General features: G+C 42.0%; 1 protein-coding gene across 1 annotated transcript in view; it reads left to right on the top strand.

Moving 5' to 3' along the window:
* The window catches only part of Dys (Dystrophin), a 479719-nt gene that overhangs the window by 233275 nt on the left and 226307 nt on the right, over window positions 1-20137 (top strand). The window contains exon 47 of the mRNA XM_071591999.1: window positions 11053-11438. Coding sequence (XP_071448100.1) covers window positions 11053-11438 — 386 coding nt within the window. The remainder of the gene's footprint in view (window positions 1-11052; window positions 11439-20137) is intronic.

Here is a 20137-nt window from a genome sequence, read left to right as displayed (position 1 = left end):
TTCCACGGATTGTGTTCGCCGGAAATGTAGGCCACCCGGTCGTCGTACACGCGTCGCGGTTGGTTCAGACAGCAGGGGCTTTTAAAATTCGTGCCAATTCGCGCTTTAAAGGGTGACTGCCACATTATATTAATGGCTATTCCACCATAATGAAGAACTCTTTAACGGTCGCCCTGGTGTAGTTCTTTTTCTACTTAAACGCGGATTACCCAATCCTCCTATTTTTAAGATCGGTGAATAAGGATTTTGTTTCCTTAAAGTTGATACAATGTATTCTTTAAACATGGCTGGTTCGAAATGTGCGTGGTAATGTACATGTATGACTCTGGATGTTAATGTGGAGAATACTGAGTTGTTTCAAGACTCATAAATCTGTTAAAAAATGGAAATGAGAGATAATGTCATTCAAAATACGTTGAAATTGAATAAGTATCGGCAGTTTAAACCCGCAAATTACGAACTCACTCGATTTCAGTATTTTAAATGCTTGAACGTTTTTGTGTTGTGTGTGAGAAGTCGAGGCCTAACTTCACTCGTCCAATGAAGTAAAAAGACCAATGTATCTTTCCACTCAATTTTATTCGGTACAAATAGTTTAGACACATAGGCATCATCCTCACGTACAGAGTTACACATACAGGTCGGTTGTGTGTGTGTATGTATGTGTGTGTATATATATATATATATATATGTATAATACATATATATATATATATGGTGGGGGTGAAGAGAGGAAAGAGGTAGCTGGAATTGGTTGACGTTGGTGGGGGTGGATGTAGGAGGCAAAGACGGTGGGCGGCGGCGAGTGGGGGGGTAAGTTCCGAGGATAATGGTAGTAGTGAGGAAGGCTCACGGTTGGGGGTCACGAGGCATTTTCTTAATGAGAGAGGGGTTGTCATCAGTGGGGAATATCTATGAAGAACAATTGTCATTAATGATATGCCCTTTTTCCACTTGTCTTCTTATCTCCAGCTCTTCCAATATGCCCATTTTCTCCCCTTTTCGACAATCTTTAAGATGTTACATTGGTATTTTTTTGATGATAAAGTGGTATTTTTACTCGAGTGATAATGGATTTCCACAAAGTTAAACCTGAAACATCGAATATATTCACACATTACACATTTCTGGAAGGTAGCGAGAAACTGGGCGCAACAGGACTTGATAGATTCTAGTGTTATTATCATCCAAATAAAAACGTTACTGCACCGAATTTACGCTCGGACTACTCCCTCCTCCGTATGAAATTCTAAAATTTTAACTCCGGCGGTAGCCGAGAAATGGAATTTTCTGTTAAGAAAACGTGCGTACAAACGGAGCGTTCGAAACCCTAAACTCTAGCGACGATCTTGATGGTTAAAAACTTTGTAACAGATGACCTCTTAAAATATCAGCATTTAGCCAAAAACCCTCCGTGAATTTAGGTCTTTCAAATTTTACTTTCATTATATATGCTTTTAGGAATTCTATCCATTGTAATGAAACGGGAATTATTTAGAAAGCACTTTTACAAATTCATGGTTACAGTTCTCACTCTTCTCATTTCATATGCCTCCTTTTAACTCCTTGGCCATGAATTAATTACTCATGCACGTCTTTCGAGTCTCACGTTTTCCGAAGTTTTCGGTGTTTATTCAAATTACACGGCCTCTCTCTCCCAGGACGGGAAAAGTAAGGTGGTGTCTTGTGTCTCTTATTTTCCAACTATCAATGTAAATAAGCCCCAAACTTCCCTCGGGGAATCTCCTTCGCTTAACGTGCTTTTTTTTGCGATCTCACTCGACCTCTGAACTGCCTGCAAACTTTCCATCGCCCCGTAATGACTCGAGCTGAAAGATGCGGGGAGGAAAAAAAGAATGAAGGGTCGCTGAGAAAGAGCTCGCTGTGAGTGCGGAAATGTGCTGCGGGAAAAGAACAACACCGCACTAGCAACTCGCAAGCCGGGCCAGAAGTCAACGTAATATAGTATTACTGAAGTTAAGTGTGGATCTAGTTCGCTTGTTTACTATCGGCGATTGATTGAAGAGCGGGTTTGTTTTCTGGTTAACGCTGAAGTTTTCTGTCGATTGAAATTAGGATATCGGGCGAGTATGTATCAGACTTAGAACCAAATAGATTACTCCTTAAATGAATAATAACCTGCCTCTGGAAATTTGATCGTAAAAAAAACATGCGATGTAGTATACGCTATAAAAAATCTTTTCCAGATTTCGACGGAGGAAAAAGTTGAGAAAACTATCCATCTGTAAATATTTCGGGTTCTTCAGGTTTCCCTTATACCTACCTGCCTCTGTATTATGGCTATTAATATTCTTTTTACTATCATGATTCATAGGGGCCGAACCATGAGAGTGGACCATCCACCAATGCACGGAGCGGACCCACGGTTGTCTTCACACTTCGTGCATTGGTAATGCATAATACTTAATCGCGCGTTTTCCAAAATAAAAACCGGCTTGGATATTATTTCATGAAATTACAATTGTTATTTTACCGTTTAAGGTAGACTTTGAATGAACACAGCAACGATACAACTCTCGTAAAGCAAAACACAACCTTACATCCCTAACCGCAGTACTCGTAAACTCTTTTTCGATTGGATTACTTCCTTTTCCCCGTCATTCTGTCCAACATGCCTGTCTCTATCTACCCCTTCCTCTTTTACCCAACGTTCTGCCATCTATCGTTATTTTCAACATCCCCATCAAAATGATATGCATGCGTCTCTCCTGCTTCCATAGATTTCTCTCAACAAACATTCTCCTCCTCTTTCACCATGACTAGCTCTTTCTCGATTTTTTCTCTGTCTGCCTGTTTCACATTTTCCATTCATCTCTCTACTAACATTTCAAAACCTTCCAATCTTCAACTATCGTGTTTCTACTTCGACAATGCTTCCGAGCCGTACAAAACCACGATACATATGAAAGTTTTACCCAGTTTTTTCTCAAACATGCTTGGTCGAAGCCCCTGTTATCAATTCCCTCCTTATCGTGAAAACCTCTGTTGCCTAACGCAATTCGTTTTATGATATTCTGTCTAGTTTGACCATCTTGGTCGAAAACACTGCCAAGATGGGTAAACTGCTCCAATTACTTTGATTTTTTACCTTCTATTTTTACGTTTAGCCTTCCTATTTCTCGAAAACCTCAAAACCCTTGTTTTTTCAGTAAATGCCAATCTCATGCCTACGAGCATGTAACTGATTTTCTAATGCCCTCAGCAATGCTTGTACCCCATTGGCTGACTGGTTAACTAAACTTGAGCAGCCGCAAACGTAACTGATTCAATGGATTGCCCTCAAACGTTCTATCTGCTGCTCTCCTCAAGCCTCCGTTATCATTCTTTCTCATGTACGTCAGGACGCCCAGGTGATGATGTACATCCCAGTCTTACTTCTCTTCGCAACACTTCCTATCCCGACTCTCCATCCGCCACTGACACCTGAGAAGTCTGAGACGTACAGGTTGCGGATAAAACTCCTATAGCTCCAAGCTACTCCTATGTTCTGCAATAAATTCATTAATTCTACTCAATTCACTTTATCAAGTGCTTTCTCGAAATATACGAAACAAACGCCACATCCTAATGTATTCTCTCTTCACCTCTGTTTTACACCTCATTATTGCTGTTGCATCACGCGTGCCTCTCCATTTCTTGAATCCTATTGATCGTCCCCTGAGTAAGCATTTGCCTTCCTCTCCATACTTTTACTGATGATCCTAAGTATCACTTTAGCTGTTTGCGCAATCAAACTTATTGTTCTATAGTTCTCACTGATGGCTGCCTTTCCGTGTTTTGAAATGTGAAGTAAAACTGTTCTGACGAAATTATCCGGCCAAATTTATCATTCATAAATACTGTAAATTGGCCCGTTAAAGCTTTTCCTTCCACGCTTTCGGAAACACTTTAAGTATCTCCGCGGGAATGTTTACTACCCCCTCGGCCTTATTTGATTTCAATTCCCTCAATATCTTGAATTGGATTCACCACACATTTTCTCGCCGCTAAAATGTTTTAATAACGGATTAGGATAAATTAAGGGTTTTCGAACAATTTTGAATGAAAAAAGGAAATCGTATGTTTGGACCGTACTGCTCTTTTTTATTATTCTACTGGAATGGTGAACCGATGTAAAATCTAATTCCCTTGTTTCTTATGCTAATATTCGAGGGAGAAATTTTATCTCTATTTGGGCATGAAAAAGTCTTCTTCCAATGAATGATGGTTGTCTAATCAGGAATCGCGCATCACTAAATTATCATTGGCCAAAATTAAAACTGCATCTAGAGGAGCACGAATCTTGAATTTGTAGAGCCAATATAATTGTATTTAGGAACTCCCTTTTCACCATGTGAAGTGCGAGAGAAAATCCATGTTTGTAATTCCTTACCTCGCTTTCATCATTGGTGCCTTCCTGTCACTAGTGCACCCTTACTATACATTGTCGAATTCCTGTAGGGTTTGCCCATACTGTATGAGTGTGACATTCCACGTGTGCGTGTAACAGAGTATATTAGAACACCAGCCTTTAAATGTATAACTTTAGGAAAGTATGAAGTTGGTTAATGAAGTTCCGCGGAAAGAAATGGTAGGGAACAAAACGCTTCCCTCCAATTATAATAAGGCGATTATCCTTGTTGACTTCCGAAGCCGTAGAACTGGTATTTTATAATCTATCATTGGGGTACGTATATTTCTCTCATGTTTTTCAATTGCCATTCGCACATACACCTCGTTCTGGATGTTATCACCACTCCTCGTATGACAAAATAAACATTTTGGCTTTGAACCTTTCTATAAATTTTATTCTGGGGTTCTCTCAATGTTACCTTTGTGATTGCTACGATTGCCAATTTATTTATCTTCCCGTTGGCTCTCTTCGAAGACGTCTTTAAGTTAAGAGGATGGTGAGTGAACTATTCGCTGATAGGCACCATATACATGTACACGAGCGTCCTCTCCCTCGTTTACCTAACTTTCTCCCTTCTTTTACTAACTTCCAAAATTCCATTGCCTCTCGACATTTCCTCCATCCATCTATCCAGCCTTGATCGATTTTCACTTGACTAATTTCTGCCTTTCCTCTCCATGCGTTAAAAATTGACTTCATCTCCATTCAATTCATTTATACGTTTTTCCATGTACACTTCTCAAAAGTTGTATTTTGTGCATTGCTTGTATAGTATATCTGCATTACCGCCCTTGCTGCTACTTGATATAGTAGTATTCGAGTGGTGTCCCTCAAATAGAATTTTAAAAATGTGTGCTTCAATTTACCCTTAGCGCACACTAACCAATAAGGCGTGCGAAACCGGTCCCGAATTTCCTCTTAGAAACCTTGTGCACGTTGGATTTTTTTTCAAAAGCGTTCCAAAGACGGTATTAATTTCGTTTCATTTTGGCAGTTTATTTATTCATCTAGATTGTACGGTGGTATTTGGCTCGGTGCATCGGAAACGTCCATGCGTCTACCGGGACTCGAACCCGCGCCCGTTCCTGGAAATTTCATCTTTTCGGCCTATTTTTATCCTTATCGGCGTTTAATTTTCTTTCCTTTTTTTTGAGGCCATCTCAGTGGAAGGAAGCAAAACGCAGTGCGCACATCCTTTCGGCCCGGGCCAACCGACCCTTCCGAACACGTCGGCACTCTCGCACCCTCATTTTGATCACGCGATGAAACCGTGATGCAGTTTCACTTTTCGTCGGCCCTCGTGCTGCCACCTCCACTCCTCCATTCTACGAATCGCTCTTCGCGGCCAACGATGATCGGTCGCGACGCACGCGTGCCTAATTTGTTGCACATTTAAAGCGTTTGCCTCCTCTCCCACCCCCATTGATCTTGAGAGATCACCGAGGGAGAGTATTAGAGACTCTGAGAGAAAATCGGAGAGTCCTCTCATAGATACGGAGATGGGTTGAAGGTTACCGACCCCCCGTGGCCTTTGTTGGCAGGCGATATAAGCCCTTGATATCCGCTATCGGAGTATCAGCGGGCCACAAGCGCCTCCTACTTAACGAGCCTTCCGCCGTGCACACACCCGAGTCAGCGATTCTCGTCTGCACCCTTCCGCTCTCCTACTCGTTCTTGGGCCTCGACAGCGTGTGAGAGAGGGAGAGAGGATCAGTTTCCATTGAACGCGGAGACTGCCTTGCAACGAACGCACTCGCCATTCATTCCCACTCGTTCCCAACCTCTGTAAGCATTTCGCGTCGTCGGTCAGAGAGAGAGAGAGGGAGGGACGAATTTCGTCTCCCTCTTGTCTCCGCATCGCCAGACTCGTCATTCCTTTCAGTGGAAGTCGAGTGTTAGCGAAGTGGTTCTTTAGTCTTTCCTGGGGATCCCATATTATATCCACCAGCCTTTGCGTGGCATTCGGATTTTGTGTGCTTGCATTTGGACACCCTGGATGAGGGAGGGTTTGTGTGGGGAGACGTTGGATCCTTCTTAATGTTTCGGTAAAAAAAATGGAAAAGCAAAGAGGCGGTGGGCGGACTAAAAGATATACACTCGATTTGTCGCGCGGAGGTGGGGCTTCGTGGGTTTCGGGAGGGGTGTCCAACGGACCGTGGGAGTAATGCGCTCCGTCCGCCGTATTGATGTTATCGTGGCCGGGTTGTTAAAAAGGGAGAGCGCGCCCCGCGTTGGCTTCCATGCCACGTCGGCCGGCGTCGCGCGGGAGACGGGTCGCTCCGTCACTCAGGACGTTATTTGGAACTTCGAGAGCGATGGAGTGGAATCGCCCGAGCGAGGCTCGGCGGCGCCGAATGGGTTGCCATGGTTACGTGTTGGTCGTCGCGAAGGACGCGGCGGGAGCGGAGATTGCGGAAGCGATTGCCTCGTGGCGTATTTATTTCAGGATGGTAACTACCTATGTGCGCATACGTCAATGCGATGTGAGCGTACGTCGGTGGCCACGGGAGTGTTCGAGGGGAAGGGGGGGAGCAGGAGGGGCGTGCTCGGAGAGAGGAGGTGATCGTCGAGCCTTCTCCTATACGTGCGGCCTCTTCTGTCTCCATTTTTCTATTTCGGTGACCCCTCATTGCATGATGAGACCTTAAAGAAAAGCAGTGGCTGTGAAACAAAATTTTTGCTTTAATTCCGATGTGCAGAAAATTGAACACAGATAAACCTTTATTTCGGCAAATCAAAATTTAATCAAGCATTAATGTATATCAATTGACCTGTTTATTGCTCATGCAAATACTTCCATAATGCATAATGTTTTTAAGTTTATGAACTTAAATAATTTTTTATTACTGATTTATTCAATGCGCATTTATTCAATCCACAAGCTTTCTAATTCATCTGCCTCCGCAGTCGTCAGTTATAGACCAAGATCATTCCTAATTGTCTAGTCGGTTACGAGCTCTTGAAAGTAAGTGAAACAAGGGACTTAAGCTGGTTTCAACGAGGTGAGATGTGGGAAATAAACGTTCAACTTGCTTTCAGCCAGGGGAGCGAATATTTTTAACGGCCCCATTGTTATTCCATGTATTATCCTTCTCATCTTGGAGTCTTGCGAACCTCCAGACGATCGTATGCTCGGAATGAGGTTGGGGCGCGGGGAATCGAGTGGTAAGGGGGATCGTGATTCAATTTGGGGTGGGCAGCCCAGCGCCGGGGGAATCGCATTGCATCAAAGTAGCTTAAGTGTGAAGAGTGGCGTGCGAGGCCGTGCGTTGGGTGTGCAATTCGCTGTACGTTCGGAGTACAAATTTTCATAGCTGTGCTCGGGGAACGATCGGGAACTTCTAGTTTAATTATTTTTGGTTGGTAATGACGGTATATCGCGAAATGATGCCACGCCCCTTTTTTGCCATGCGTCTATATTTTTTGTGCTTTATTCTTTTCTTTTTAGGACCTTGATTTCCTTTTCTTAAAAAGATAAGTTAACTGATTTGAATATATTTCTTTTGATGGTTCTCGTCTGTGGTTTCCTGTCTCCATGGAAATTTATCTGGGATACTATGGAAATTTTTTACAAAGACTTATCAGCCGTGTGATTTAATTTAGTGGTTGATTGCCGTGGCCGCATTCGACTCCAATTCGCCTTCTACTTGATTCACCCAAAGGTGTTCCTTCTCCACTTTTGAGGTACTCCCTCTCGCATCACACTATGCTCTTAATTGGCGTGGCATTGTTTCATTATAGATTTGTTGCCGTGTTGCATAATCTGGCGGATTCGCTAGCTGCCTGCCTTTTTTGTTATAACCCTTACCCTCCGTCGCTGTACATGCTCGGCGATTAAAAAGCCGTTACCGCAAGAGGAGCAGAATGAAGCCCCACCGAATAAAAAAAAATAATCACCCCGAAAATCAGCCAAAGGAAACCCTTTTCTTGGCGAATTAATTAGATTAGCGTATAAATACCCCAAAAAGGAGGAAGATTTTTTGGAATTTTTTCCCCCTCTGTCTCTTCAAAGCACCTTCGGGCACGATAAAAAATGACCCACTTGGGCTTCGCTCATCTCTACCGGGTGCTTAGCAACCGAAGCTGCATGAGATTGCGTCTGCTTCCATGGACGGTGTTGCCGATTTAGTGGTTTTTGTTGTCAGATCCAGTGGCTTTTCCTGCTCCTTCGGGGACGCTACGAAGCACTTCCGGTCTTATTGGAACTTTGGAAGGGTCAAACTTCTTCGGTCGGGTTTTGGTTTCGCCCTACGAATAGTTGATCTCTGTAAAATCATTATTGCAGAATGGCGATGGTGGCGAAATAATTCTTAGTTTCATGCCCATTTGTATGTACAGAGCGAAGTTCGCTTTCTATTAAATCACGGCGGAGTACTAAATGTGTGTTTTCTTCATTTTTTTCGAAGTTAATGGATTAAAAAACAAACGAAATCCCACGTCCCGTGGCTTCATCTCCCACTTCAGCTTGTTGTGTCGTAAAATTGCAGCGTCAGAACCGTCAATGACAGGCTCGAGATTAGGATCCGTGACCTTTGGGTCAGGCCGTGGATTGAAGAGGAAAATTACCTGCCCGGGCAACGCTGCCGTTTCGCTTAACTGGCGTTTTCTGTGTGACGCTCAAACGGGATATTTATGCTCTGCCCCTTAGCATGATTTGCGGGTTCCATTAAATAGTGGTGGCGTTGCCTCTTCCGTCTTGGAAAGAATTTCTGCTCGGGCACTACATCGCGATACTGCAACTCGCCAAATTTCGGTGGACCCATTTCGATTTCAGACAAGTTTACTATATTTGCGCGTAAGCATGTGATTAAAATTCATGAAATACCTATCGGAAATCTCACTAGCCGTCATCATGCGGTATAGCTGTCGAAATTTAACTATTCGAATTCCCCGCTGTTTCACCCTATCAGCGGTATCTAAGATCTCAGTTTGTTATCTCGCTTAAAAACTATCGCGATGCGAGCACATTACGATGCCGTCAAACGTAAAAGCGTTGAATGATGAGGTGTCAAACAGAGTTAGTGCGTATTTCGATGACAACTTAGTGTAAGGCGTGAAATTTTCCAGTTAATCATTTCATTTTAATGCATTGGTTGCCGTGTATTGGATTTCGAGAGTAATATGCCTCCACAGGAAATCAGATATTCCATTTAATACTTCATTGTACATTCGTTGGGATTGAATGGTCTCGGTGGCTGCTGGATTAGCTTCCCAAGCACTTTGCCCCGGTTCTATGTCCACTTGAGTTGGGGGAGATTTTTCAATGGTATACCATTCGGTCGTTCGTTATCAAGTTGAGCAGTATAGTGCAGCCTCCGTCAGATGGAATTACTGATGTAAAGTTATCGTAATGTTATAAAAGTTTGTTTGGTTGTTTATAAATTAAATGAGAAATGGTGTCAGTTGAAAAATGTTCATGATCAGTATTTTTAATTTCCACCCTCATCTCATTCTTCGTTCCTTGTTCTAGTAAATGAAGGGACAGGAATAGGGTACGGATGTTGGACGGAATGAAGGGAGGAAGGAAGTTTACGGAGATGAGGAGGAACTTATTGTAGAGTTGGATGTTAGTTTGTCTTTTGTTGGGATAATAATATTGCAGTCTCTATTTTTACAGAAGAAATATTTAATGAGACGTAATATGTTATTCCCCTGTTTACCAGTTACGTTTTGATGGAGCACCTACAAATAAAGTTTGCATTCGGTCTAATTTTAGCTGAGAAATTCGTGAATAAACCCAAATTCACGAGGGACAAGATATTTATTTGGTGATTGTGTCCATCCAAAACCTACCTTAATCGGCAGATTACCTGTAATAATAATTCTCCTTGTCAACTTTATAAAACCGCACCTGTCTTCGTACTGTGCATCGAAAACACGTCATGATTTTAATAGAAAATTATCAGAATGAGCATTTTAATGACCCTTATATTTCTGAAGATAAGTTGACGCTGTGAGCCGAAAATGCACGGAATTGACTATTTAGTTTTGGCTATATTCCTACCTAGGTAAAAGTTAATTAAAACTTTTTACCTCTTTTCTGGCTGGAAATGCTTCTACTTGAATGGAAAAATTTAGTATTACGTTATTGTTTTCATCGATTTGGCTCACTTATAAAATGTCGAATGCTGGAGAAAACCTTCAACGAAATCCAAGATGCATTGCTATGAAGCCGTAGGTATCCATCTTATCTGGACGTAGGTCCATGATAAACCTATATTAAAATACTTCTGAATCGGTTTCTGTTGTTGTTCATTTACTACTGATGCTTAAGTTAAGGGATAAAAATTTGTGCTAAAAGACTTCAATCAGAAACAGGGATTTCTTCTAAATCACGTGACAGGTTTACGTGCATCAACAATATTTTAAATAATTCTGTTTCTTAAAATTTGACTCTGTGCCTGCGTCCAAGAGATGGGTGTAGTTTCATGTATCCTCTCCAATTTGATTCCGCGCGATATTCATTCGCATCACGCGGCGAATGGATGTTCAATATGGAACAGCAATCGATGTTCAGGTGTCACACAGCCCCGTGGATCTCCACGCCCCCGACCCCCGGGGAAGGGGAGATCCACAGTTCGGTTCCTTGCTCGCGCGAGGATCCCCTTGTCAACCGCGCCCCTCTCGCTTCGTTGCAGAGTTGACGCCGCAGCAGCGGGGCCCGTCGGGCGGAGGAGGAGGAGCCGGTGGCGGCGGGGGAGGAGGCCCGTCGTCGGCCGAGGAGCGCAGTAGCGAGGCGGAGTCCGGCGTCGTCGGCGAGGGCGGCGGGGGCGGCGCCCCCGACGGTCGGCCCGCCGCCGACGCGAGGAAGGAAGGAGCCCCCGACCCCCCGAAGGAGGGGCCCCCGGCGGCGGCGGCGTCGTCGGCGGCCGCCGCCGCTCCTCCCGCCGCGCCCTCCCCTCCCGCCTCACCGCCCCCGACCCACCCTGCCACCCCGAGGCCCGAGCCTTCCGTCTCCCCGGCCGGCAGCGAGACTCGGCGGTCGACGGGCGTATCGGCGGTCGCCGACAAGACGATCCTGCAGGTGAGTGCCAAGGTGGGGGCCAAGGCGAGACTCGATTGCTGACCTGCCCCTCCCTTCTCCATCGCCCCTCCTCTTCTGTTGATCTTTCCATCGAATTAAATGTTGCTTGTTTACGTACTTGTGGGATAAAACGTGCAAGTACTGGCATTTCATGAGGTCTGATTTTTTAAATCTTTAACTGACCATCTTATTAATTTTACTACTTTTACCTGTATTAAGCCCCGCCGCATATTGTTTGCATACATGTATTTGGGATTGGTTTCTAAAGGAGTAAAGAATTCTGAATTCGTTACTCCTCTGTTTTGGTAACATATGGTCATGTTATAATTTTCAAATTTTCCAATTATTTCAAAATTATGGAGAATTTCATTTTGCGCTATCGTTGGCAGTAAAGTAAAGGCAGATATTCGAAAGCATTCGAAAGGAATAACTATTCTAAATCGTCTACATGTGGTTATGCAGTTTACGTATAATATAATTAAATTATATTCTTATGTCTTATTAAGAACCAAACTGAAAAAGATGTGCTTGAATGAAGAGCTCTACCAAATGCTTTATCCAAGCAAAGGAATACTTAATTCGTAGCTAATTCCAGTTATTTCAATGGTGGAAACATAGTTATTGGTACCTACGATTATTAATTAAAAAGGATTTAATATTTTATACTGCTTCTCTATACCGAGTTTTGCTGAAATAATATTTCGCATGGATTCGTAAAATGTAAGTATTTTCTAGGTGTTAATACGGGAGAGACTCATAAATTATGTTTTCCGATAGCGTTTAAAATGTGTTCCGCGTACTACAGAAATGATTGTGAGGGATAGGTGGTAGAAGAGACTTTGCTGGAGATATAGTCAGTAATTGATTCTAATATCATACTTTCTATTCTAATATCATTATTACATTCTGATAGACTAATCAGTTTTTTATTCAAGAAAATCCTTTTTAGATACAGTAGGTACAATTGTTTCACTCTAGATCATTTCACGTATTTCATTTTATAATTGAACTGAGCATGCATGTCTGCATAATTTTATGGTATGTTGCATTAATTTCATTCCCCTTTAAAAGTTAAATAATAATAATTAATTTACGCGGCTTCGCATGCATTCAAATTGGATTATGGGAACGTTGGTCAGAGAACCGTCGAATGCCCGTGAAATGTAAATCAATACCATAGATAAGCGCATTGGCGTATTTTGACATAGGCCAATTGGGTCCGGGCATAGAACGGCGGGTTAGGACAGGGCGGCAGGTTTAGTTTCGAATAAGGACACACTTAGTGGAGTGGTGCTTTCCCTTTCAGAAAGTGGCAGGGTCTCCGGCAATTGCTTCCGGAGCTCGGAATATGGAACAGTCAAAAATTAGTTTTAATAGCATGGATGACAAATTAAATTGACAGTCTCGCGATTTTTATTACTCCAAAATCCATAACTTTGGCCATGCTAGTGAAAAAAATCTGTTGATTTTGGGTCGATAACAGACAAGAAACACTTCAAAATCTCCTTCTGGTTGTTATCTTTATTGCCTCCTTGAACGTAATATTTTATCTCCCAAATTATGTCACCTCTAACAAGCTCACTCACGTCACCCTTGGGAGAAGACGGTTGAGGAACACCACCGCGCTCCACAGTCTCACTCTCACCCACCAAATAAAGACATCCATTTGTCTAAAAGTCCGTCCGGGACTGAATAAATATTGAGAAAGAGTTCCTTTGGGGATTGAGGTTTGTTGGTGTAGCCGATGTCGGTGGATTAGGTAGGGAATTCTCGGTTGTGGTAAAGAACGGCATTTCTAGAATTTCGGACGAAAATACCGAGGAGAATATAAATCATTCAAATTCCATCGAGCATTTCCCCATCTTCCGAAATCATTTTTGCTTTTATTCTGGTGGGCACATGAAAGTGGAAAAGCAAACTAAGCGGCGATTTAATTTGGTATAATAAATTATCGAGCTGTTGTGCATCGGTATTATCTTGATTAATATTAAAGCGGAACGGTGTTTTCGACACGATTCGATGGCATCTTCCTTAAGCAGCGCTGTCCATTAAGTAACTGTAGTATGTAATACGAAGTTCGCGTTTGAATGTCTTTTTAAGTGGTTTTGTGTGTCATGCTGTAATTGATCTCATATTACACGTATATAAAAATGTAGTTAATTCTAAGAGTCACGTTTGGATACTAATTGGGATGCGCTTGCTCAATGGGCGGTGGGTTTGGCAACATATCTCATGCTAGCAACTATAAGCGCCCATTTTTCGCTCTGAGACCACCCTTGCAGGCCTCGCCTAAACGAACAGGAAATTGTCCTGAGATTACCCTGCGAATTTTTGTATTTATTCAGTCGTAATATCGGTAGACCGTGACTACCTTTCACGCATATGTGAATCTAGATAACTTTTTACTCGAATATTCATGTGAATGGCAAGACATCAAAAAGGATGTCAAAAACTTCACCGTATATCGTAAAAGTTATCTTCGTGCTGCCGTTTTCTTGATTTGAAACCAGGTTGAAAGTCGATTGTTGCGTGTGAGAATGGACTAGTTTTGTTCCGCAAAAATTCTAGAACATTTTGAGGGAATTTTTGTTTATTTTTGAAATAATATTCGAATTTCCGACGAATCAAATATTGGTTCGTTAACATTAGAGGTTAGTGAATCCTTTGAATTAAATTTGCGCATGGTAAGTGGGTCTTTTTCATATTGATCGGGGATTTCAGGGAACAAACGAGGCTCTTCTAACTTCTTATTACGCTAGTGTTCGTCAATTGTTTTATCGTATGAGGATTGAAAAAATGATGGAAATTGAGAGTTGGAACTTGAGAGGTTAAACCCATATAACATCGGTTTAAAGGCGAACAGGGGGGGTGATATATTGTCCTTTACCAAGAAAGAATAATGCCCCAATTTTGTAATTAGACTTCGTAATGCGTTTGGGAAGGTTGTAGTAGAAAAACATGTCGGTAGGTTGTTAAAAAATTATTTTTTTCAATAGACCTGGTTCGTTTGGGGATATTCAGGCGTATTTTCCGTTACTCTCTTTTTTAATAGATTCCTTATTTCTCGAGAAGTCGAATTATCGTTCAGCGACGGTCCTGGAAAGGAGTTTAGGGCAAATTTAGCAATGAATACATCGTCATTCGAATTACTACAAAAATTTGTTCATGCCTTCCTGTCGGAGTTACCTCTCGCCAGGAGGCTTCTTTCATTCTCCGAGTCGCGAGCTGCCTCCCATCCGCTGTCGCTCGCAGAAAGCCATCTCGAAATCTCTTAAAACTAACTGCCGCACAGTGTTCACTTGTCCCTATTTCTCGGAAATTCTTGGGACTCGGGACTGTCGCGCTGGAGAAATGCTTATATCGGAAAAATAATACATGAAGCGCAGGCGTCGGATTGGGTTAGGTTTCGGCGCTGTCCTCCCTATGTATCTCCAGGAACAATTTTTTTCCCATTTCTTTCGACTAGATTACATCGCAATCTACGTTCCGCACTCTAGTTTGTTGACGGAATGGAATAAAAAAGAACAAACTGCATTTTTAATGTCACTGAAGGTATTTCTTCCAGTTGCGGCGCAAGCGATGAATTTTATCTTTCGCCGAGAGCTCTCAATTGAATTTTTCCGGAGATTTAATTTTTTTCCTGTTAGTTCGCGAAGTAGCAAGCGTGAGGGATAGTTTGCGCACGAGTCGCGCTGAAAATATCTCTGAAACCTTGAAATCAATTTGTAGATTTCTGGTCCACGCCCGAAAAGAGTAGTTTATGAATCTGTTCCAGCGGTAACATCGGGCCTAACAGTTATGTGGTCTTGAACGTGTATGTAATTATCGGTATGGAACAGCTCTCGACATTTAATTCCCAGATTACGCTTATTTCGGCTTCTTCACTGATCTTCTTCCAAGTTAAATTAGGCTGTTTGTTTTTCTAATTCCCTTCTTCCAATTCTTTGTTGGTCTTCCAATTTGCCGTCGTTCTTTTGGCTGTCATTACATTATTTGCTGTGAGAGTCTTTCCTGACTTAAGCGTTTTTCGTGTTCACGCTAGATCGTTTCTTTGTTTATGCGTTGTGCAATCGTTCCTTCAATTACTATTTGCTGTCTGATGGCCTATTGTAGAATCTCCCTTCTCTATATTATCAACAATCTCCTCATTGCAACCCTCACCTTGATTTCTATTTTTCCGTTCTCGATTTGTTAACATTCACGTTTCAGCTTTCCCTCTAGTGGAGTACTTTTGTTAGGGGTCTGGAATGTCTTATATTAAATTTATTTTTATTTTTAGAGGGCTTGTAAATTGGGTAGTAGCTTTGAGAAAAGCACCTCTGACCTCCGTAGTTGTTTCCGCAGACACCTTGGTCTCAGGATTGTCGAGGAAGGGATCGGCTCGGATAGGTGGGGAACACGGAAGGGTGTCACTAAAGCGGAATGGCTAAGAATAAAGCTCAGAACGCGGGTTTACTGAAAATTCCGTTCTTCCGATGAAGTTGGGGGATCCCTCGGGAGATATTGCCTGGTGCCCTCTCCCTTCAGTACTTTGCAGGGAATAGCTTCTTTTTTATTGCCTCGCGGGGGTGATAGTGTTTGAAAAAACTCTGGCCTAGGCCGGAACGAGGCATTTTTACGAGTAAGCGAACGGCAAGTTTGGATTCGACTAGTAATTTCTTCGCGTACGTGAGGGAGGCTGCAGCGCTACCTTATTTTGGAAATCCTGAAAGGATGACAAGTTTTATCAGCATTTTATGCTGCACAATAAATCCGGACACGAGATCAGGCGAGATTTATTAGTTTCCCCGTTTCCTTTGACATGCGTTTTCATTTTATTTTGTATGTATTTTAGGATTATGAGCCTTTTAACGGCGAAGGAACACGAGGCAGGAAAAAAAATAAAAAAAGGACGCGTTAACTCAGGCTAATATGGGTTTCTTTTTTTTATTTATTATTAGTGACTTTGGCGTAAGCCATACTTAGCTTTTTCCTCTGCACTATGCCCGAGTCTTTGGTTTTGCTTTGAGTTTTTGTTTGCTGAAGTTTATTCATCCGCACTTCGAACAAAACTCAGTTCTATCGTTCGGTTATTCTTGTGCCCAATTTTGTTTGGTGTGGGCAGAGATGCCTTGCGCTTATTCTTCATTTTGATTTAGGCGTCAACTCAATTGGATATTATGGCATGCATTCAGACAAACAATTTGGTTTTGGATTTAATGGTGAGTTGATACTATGTTGCCCCAAAGGTTTTCGGTGCTGCTCAGGTGATAGCTTTTTATGGCTTGCAATCAATGCCATCCTTCCTTTGGAGGCAGTTCCGTCTTGTTTCTCACTACAACGAGGAAACGTCCGAGAAACGACAACGACGCTGAACCAAGAGGAACTCGAATGGCGTGGGTCCTAATATTACTTTACCGTGCGTTGCCCTTCATAAAATACGCTCGTGTTACTTTGTTACAAAATTCTGGTGGGCCTATTTGCAAGTGGTGAATCAAGTTCATGACACAAGCTAAATATTACAGAAGACTAGAAGTTTTTGTGATTTTTTGGATCGTCGAGTAATGCCTTGAAGGTCTTATTGGTGCAGAGGTTGCGATTAGCACGAGCCATTCTCTGTTCTCATCGTTAAGAACCCTGCCGTATAAAAAATGTGATGGCGCTGTCGACTCAATAGTTTCTCGCCGCCCTTTCTGGCCGTGTTTTGTCATCTCTGTCGCGTGAAGCAGGCTTAATTGAATGGCAAGCCTGGGGAGGCGAGCGGTGTAGCGAGTCTCATTTCACCGAGGCAAAGGTGAGCTGAAATGGAAGCCATTTGATGATAAGTTGACCGTAGACGACTGGGTTTCCTACTATTTTGGCCTGCTCAGTATCGAACTTTGCAAATGTAAATGATTATTCAGTGGCATTATTCAATCAGTCTTTTAAGAAGACTCATGTCTTTTTCGTATGTAATGTTTACGTTATTTATTTGGTTGATTTTTCGGTTTTATTTGTGATGAGGTGTTTTAACTCACGTTGTTATCCATTTCAAGTTAATGCTTTCTCTTCCGATGGTATCCATTCATGGACTCTGGGTCAGGCAAGTCAAGAAATTTACATTTTGTCGCTAAATATCGTCATTCATGAGCCTTATTTCACCCACATAATTATTTTGGAGATCTTTTTCAACCTACCGTAATGGTGTCGGAGTAAGTATTTAATACTTAAATGTATACTGAATCGGAATTTTATTACCGAGATTACTAGTTTACATAGTGGCACCAAGAGGTGCGTAAGAAAATATTAAAATAAAAAGACGCAATAATTTTATGCATCATCTTTCCTACAATGCTCTTTCTTCCGCTTTATACGCAATGATATATTAATATGATGCATTCTACCCAAGTATTTGTTCATCGTTTTAAAAAGAATTTGGCGGTTGTCATGCTACCTCCTGTCATCCTGCCTCCCTTACGTATGCGTGTATACATACATTTTGTACATAGGATAAAATGTACTTTTTATTGGTTTTGCTTAAAAAGAAAATCTAAATACTGTGAAATATTTTTCATTGAAATTTCACGGTCACGCATCGTAATGCCCGCCATCCTAAATTATGGGTGCAATAATAATTGATGGACTTTTAAAAGACCATATTTTATGAAAAAATATGCTAGTGAAATGAATATATTGTATAAGTAATGTAATTATTGAATTCATCAGAGAAAAGAGAATATGAGCTATAATTCAAGATTTGGGATTTGCCAAAATGGTTGTAAATCAATTATTGCCAGTCATGTAAAACGCTGCCTTTATGTGGCCAAGCTACCTCGATTCTCTCGAGCGCCAGGATTTCGGCATGCCCTACCCTTTGTTTATGCGTTGGAAGTAATTACATTTGACAGCCCCCTTAATCATAGTTTTGCAACAGGAGCCAAGTAATTCGATCAGTAATTGACAATCCTTCCGGCAGACTGGAACCTAATGGGCGTGCTTAATGCGGCGTGCGTGGGTCGACCCGTTGCCCAAGGCCCGGTCGGCTTTTTTTTTTTACCGCCCGCCGCCCCAGGTCGGGTCTTTTTTAACGGTCGCGATGAGACGCGAGTGGGGATTGTTGTTCCGGGACCTCATATGCGCGGCGAGGTGTCGTTCAAAGTTAGTGACCTCGTAAACGTTTTTCAGATTCTGCGCCCGTCAAATGAGCGCCTCCATTTGTTTCATCACGCGCGGGACGACCATGAAATGGCCGCGTGCCGGTCGGGAATCTCGTTGTTTACTGTGATTTCAAGATTGGACCGCTAGAAAATGGTCAGGTTTGCATAATTTGTCGTAGCGTTGAGTTTCGTGCCGGTTTGAGTGGCTGTTTGCCTCCTCTCGGATCCATACAATCTAAAACGTGGACTTCGACCCTCGGCAAATCCGAATACCTCCCGTGTATCCCACCCTTTGCTCTCTGTGGGGGATCGAGACGTCCTCATGGGATATCACGTTGGTTGGGTTCGCATTTTAATGAGAAGAGCACGCTCTTGTTATTGCGTATGCATATTGGGATCGTTTCAGAGCGTCGGGATTTAAATTGATTTAAAGTGATTCCCTCGTAAAACGTCGCTCATTTCAATAATACATCCTTCATCAGTAGGTTAATAACTTATTCCTCGGCTCGTGGATACGATATATATATATATATATATATATATATATATATATATATATATATATATATATATATATATATATATATATATATATATATATATATATATATATATATATATATATATATATATATATATATATACATACATACGAGGGTCATCCGGAAAGTAGTACCCGTTCGTGAAATAAAGACACAAAAGTAAATATTAACAAACATAAAAAATTTTATTTGAAAGAGGATACTTTAAACTACTTCTCAACATAATCTCCAAGCAAATTAAGGCATTTGTCATAACGTGTGACAAGTTTCTGTATTCCTGCTGCATAGTCCTTCGCCGCCAGCTCATTGAGATACGCGAGGGACCCATCTTGCACAAATTTTTGCATAATGCAGATGGTGTTTAACAATTTCATGAACAATTGTTCGAGAAACATTGGGAAAATGCTCACAGATGTCATCAATTGTGACGCGCCGATCGTTCCTCACGAATTCGTCAACTGAGCTCACCAGTTGGTCTGTAATGACAGACGGTCTCCCCGAACGCTCATCGTCGTGTGTGTTCCCCCTCCCCATGTTGAAGTTGCGACACCACCGCCGAACAGACGACTCGTCCATTACATTGTCTCCATACACCTCCTTTAATTGGCGATGAATATCACATGGGCGAACGTTTCTTGCATTGAGGAATTTAATCACTGCCCTCACTTCACAACTGGCGGCGTTCTCAATTTTTTTAAACATTGTAAACAATCACAGAAACAACACAGGCAATGCTAGCGTCACGCAACTTGGCTCAGAGAAGGCAGACAAGCCACTGAAGCTATCTGACCTCGTCCAGCGGCTACTCGCGTCGTCAGCACTTCATGCGGCACGAACGGGTACTACTTTCCGGATGACCCTCGTGTATGTATATATATATATATATATATATATATATATATATATATATATATATATATATATATATATATGAGTTATGTTAAAGTGGTGGCTCGGGAGAATAAGTCCGCGACACAATGAAGAGTCAACCTCGCGCAGTTCTTATATTTTTCCTGTTAATTTTTACATCCATAGTTACATA

This window comes from Hetaerina americana, unplaced genomic scaffold, assembly GCF_022747635.1.
Source record: "Hetaerina americana unplaced genomic scaffold, ioHetAmer1.1.p SCAF_1, whole genome shotgun sequence".
Classification (NCBI taxonomy): domain Eukaryota; kingdom Metazoa; phylum Arthropoda; class Insecta; order Odonata; family Calopterygidae; genus Hetaerina; species Hetaerina americana.
Note: the sequence above shows the minus strand (reverse complement) of the source record. Positions and strands in the feature narration are given on the sequence as shown.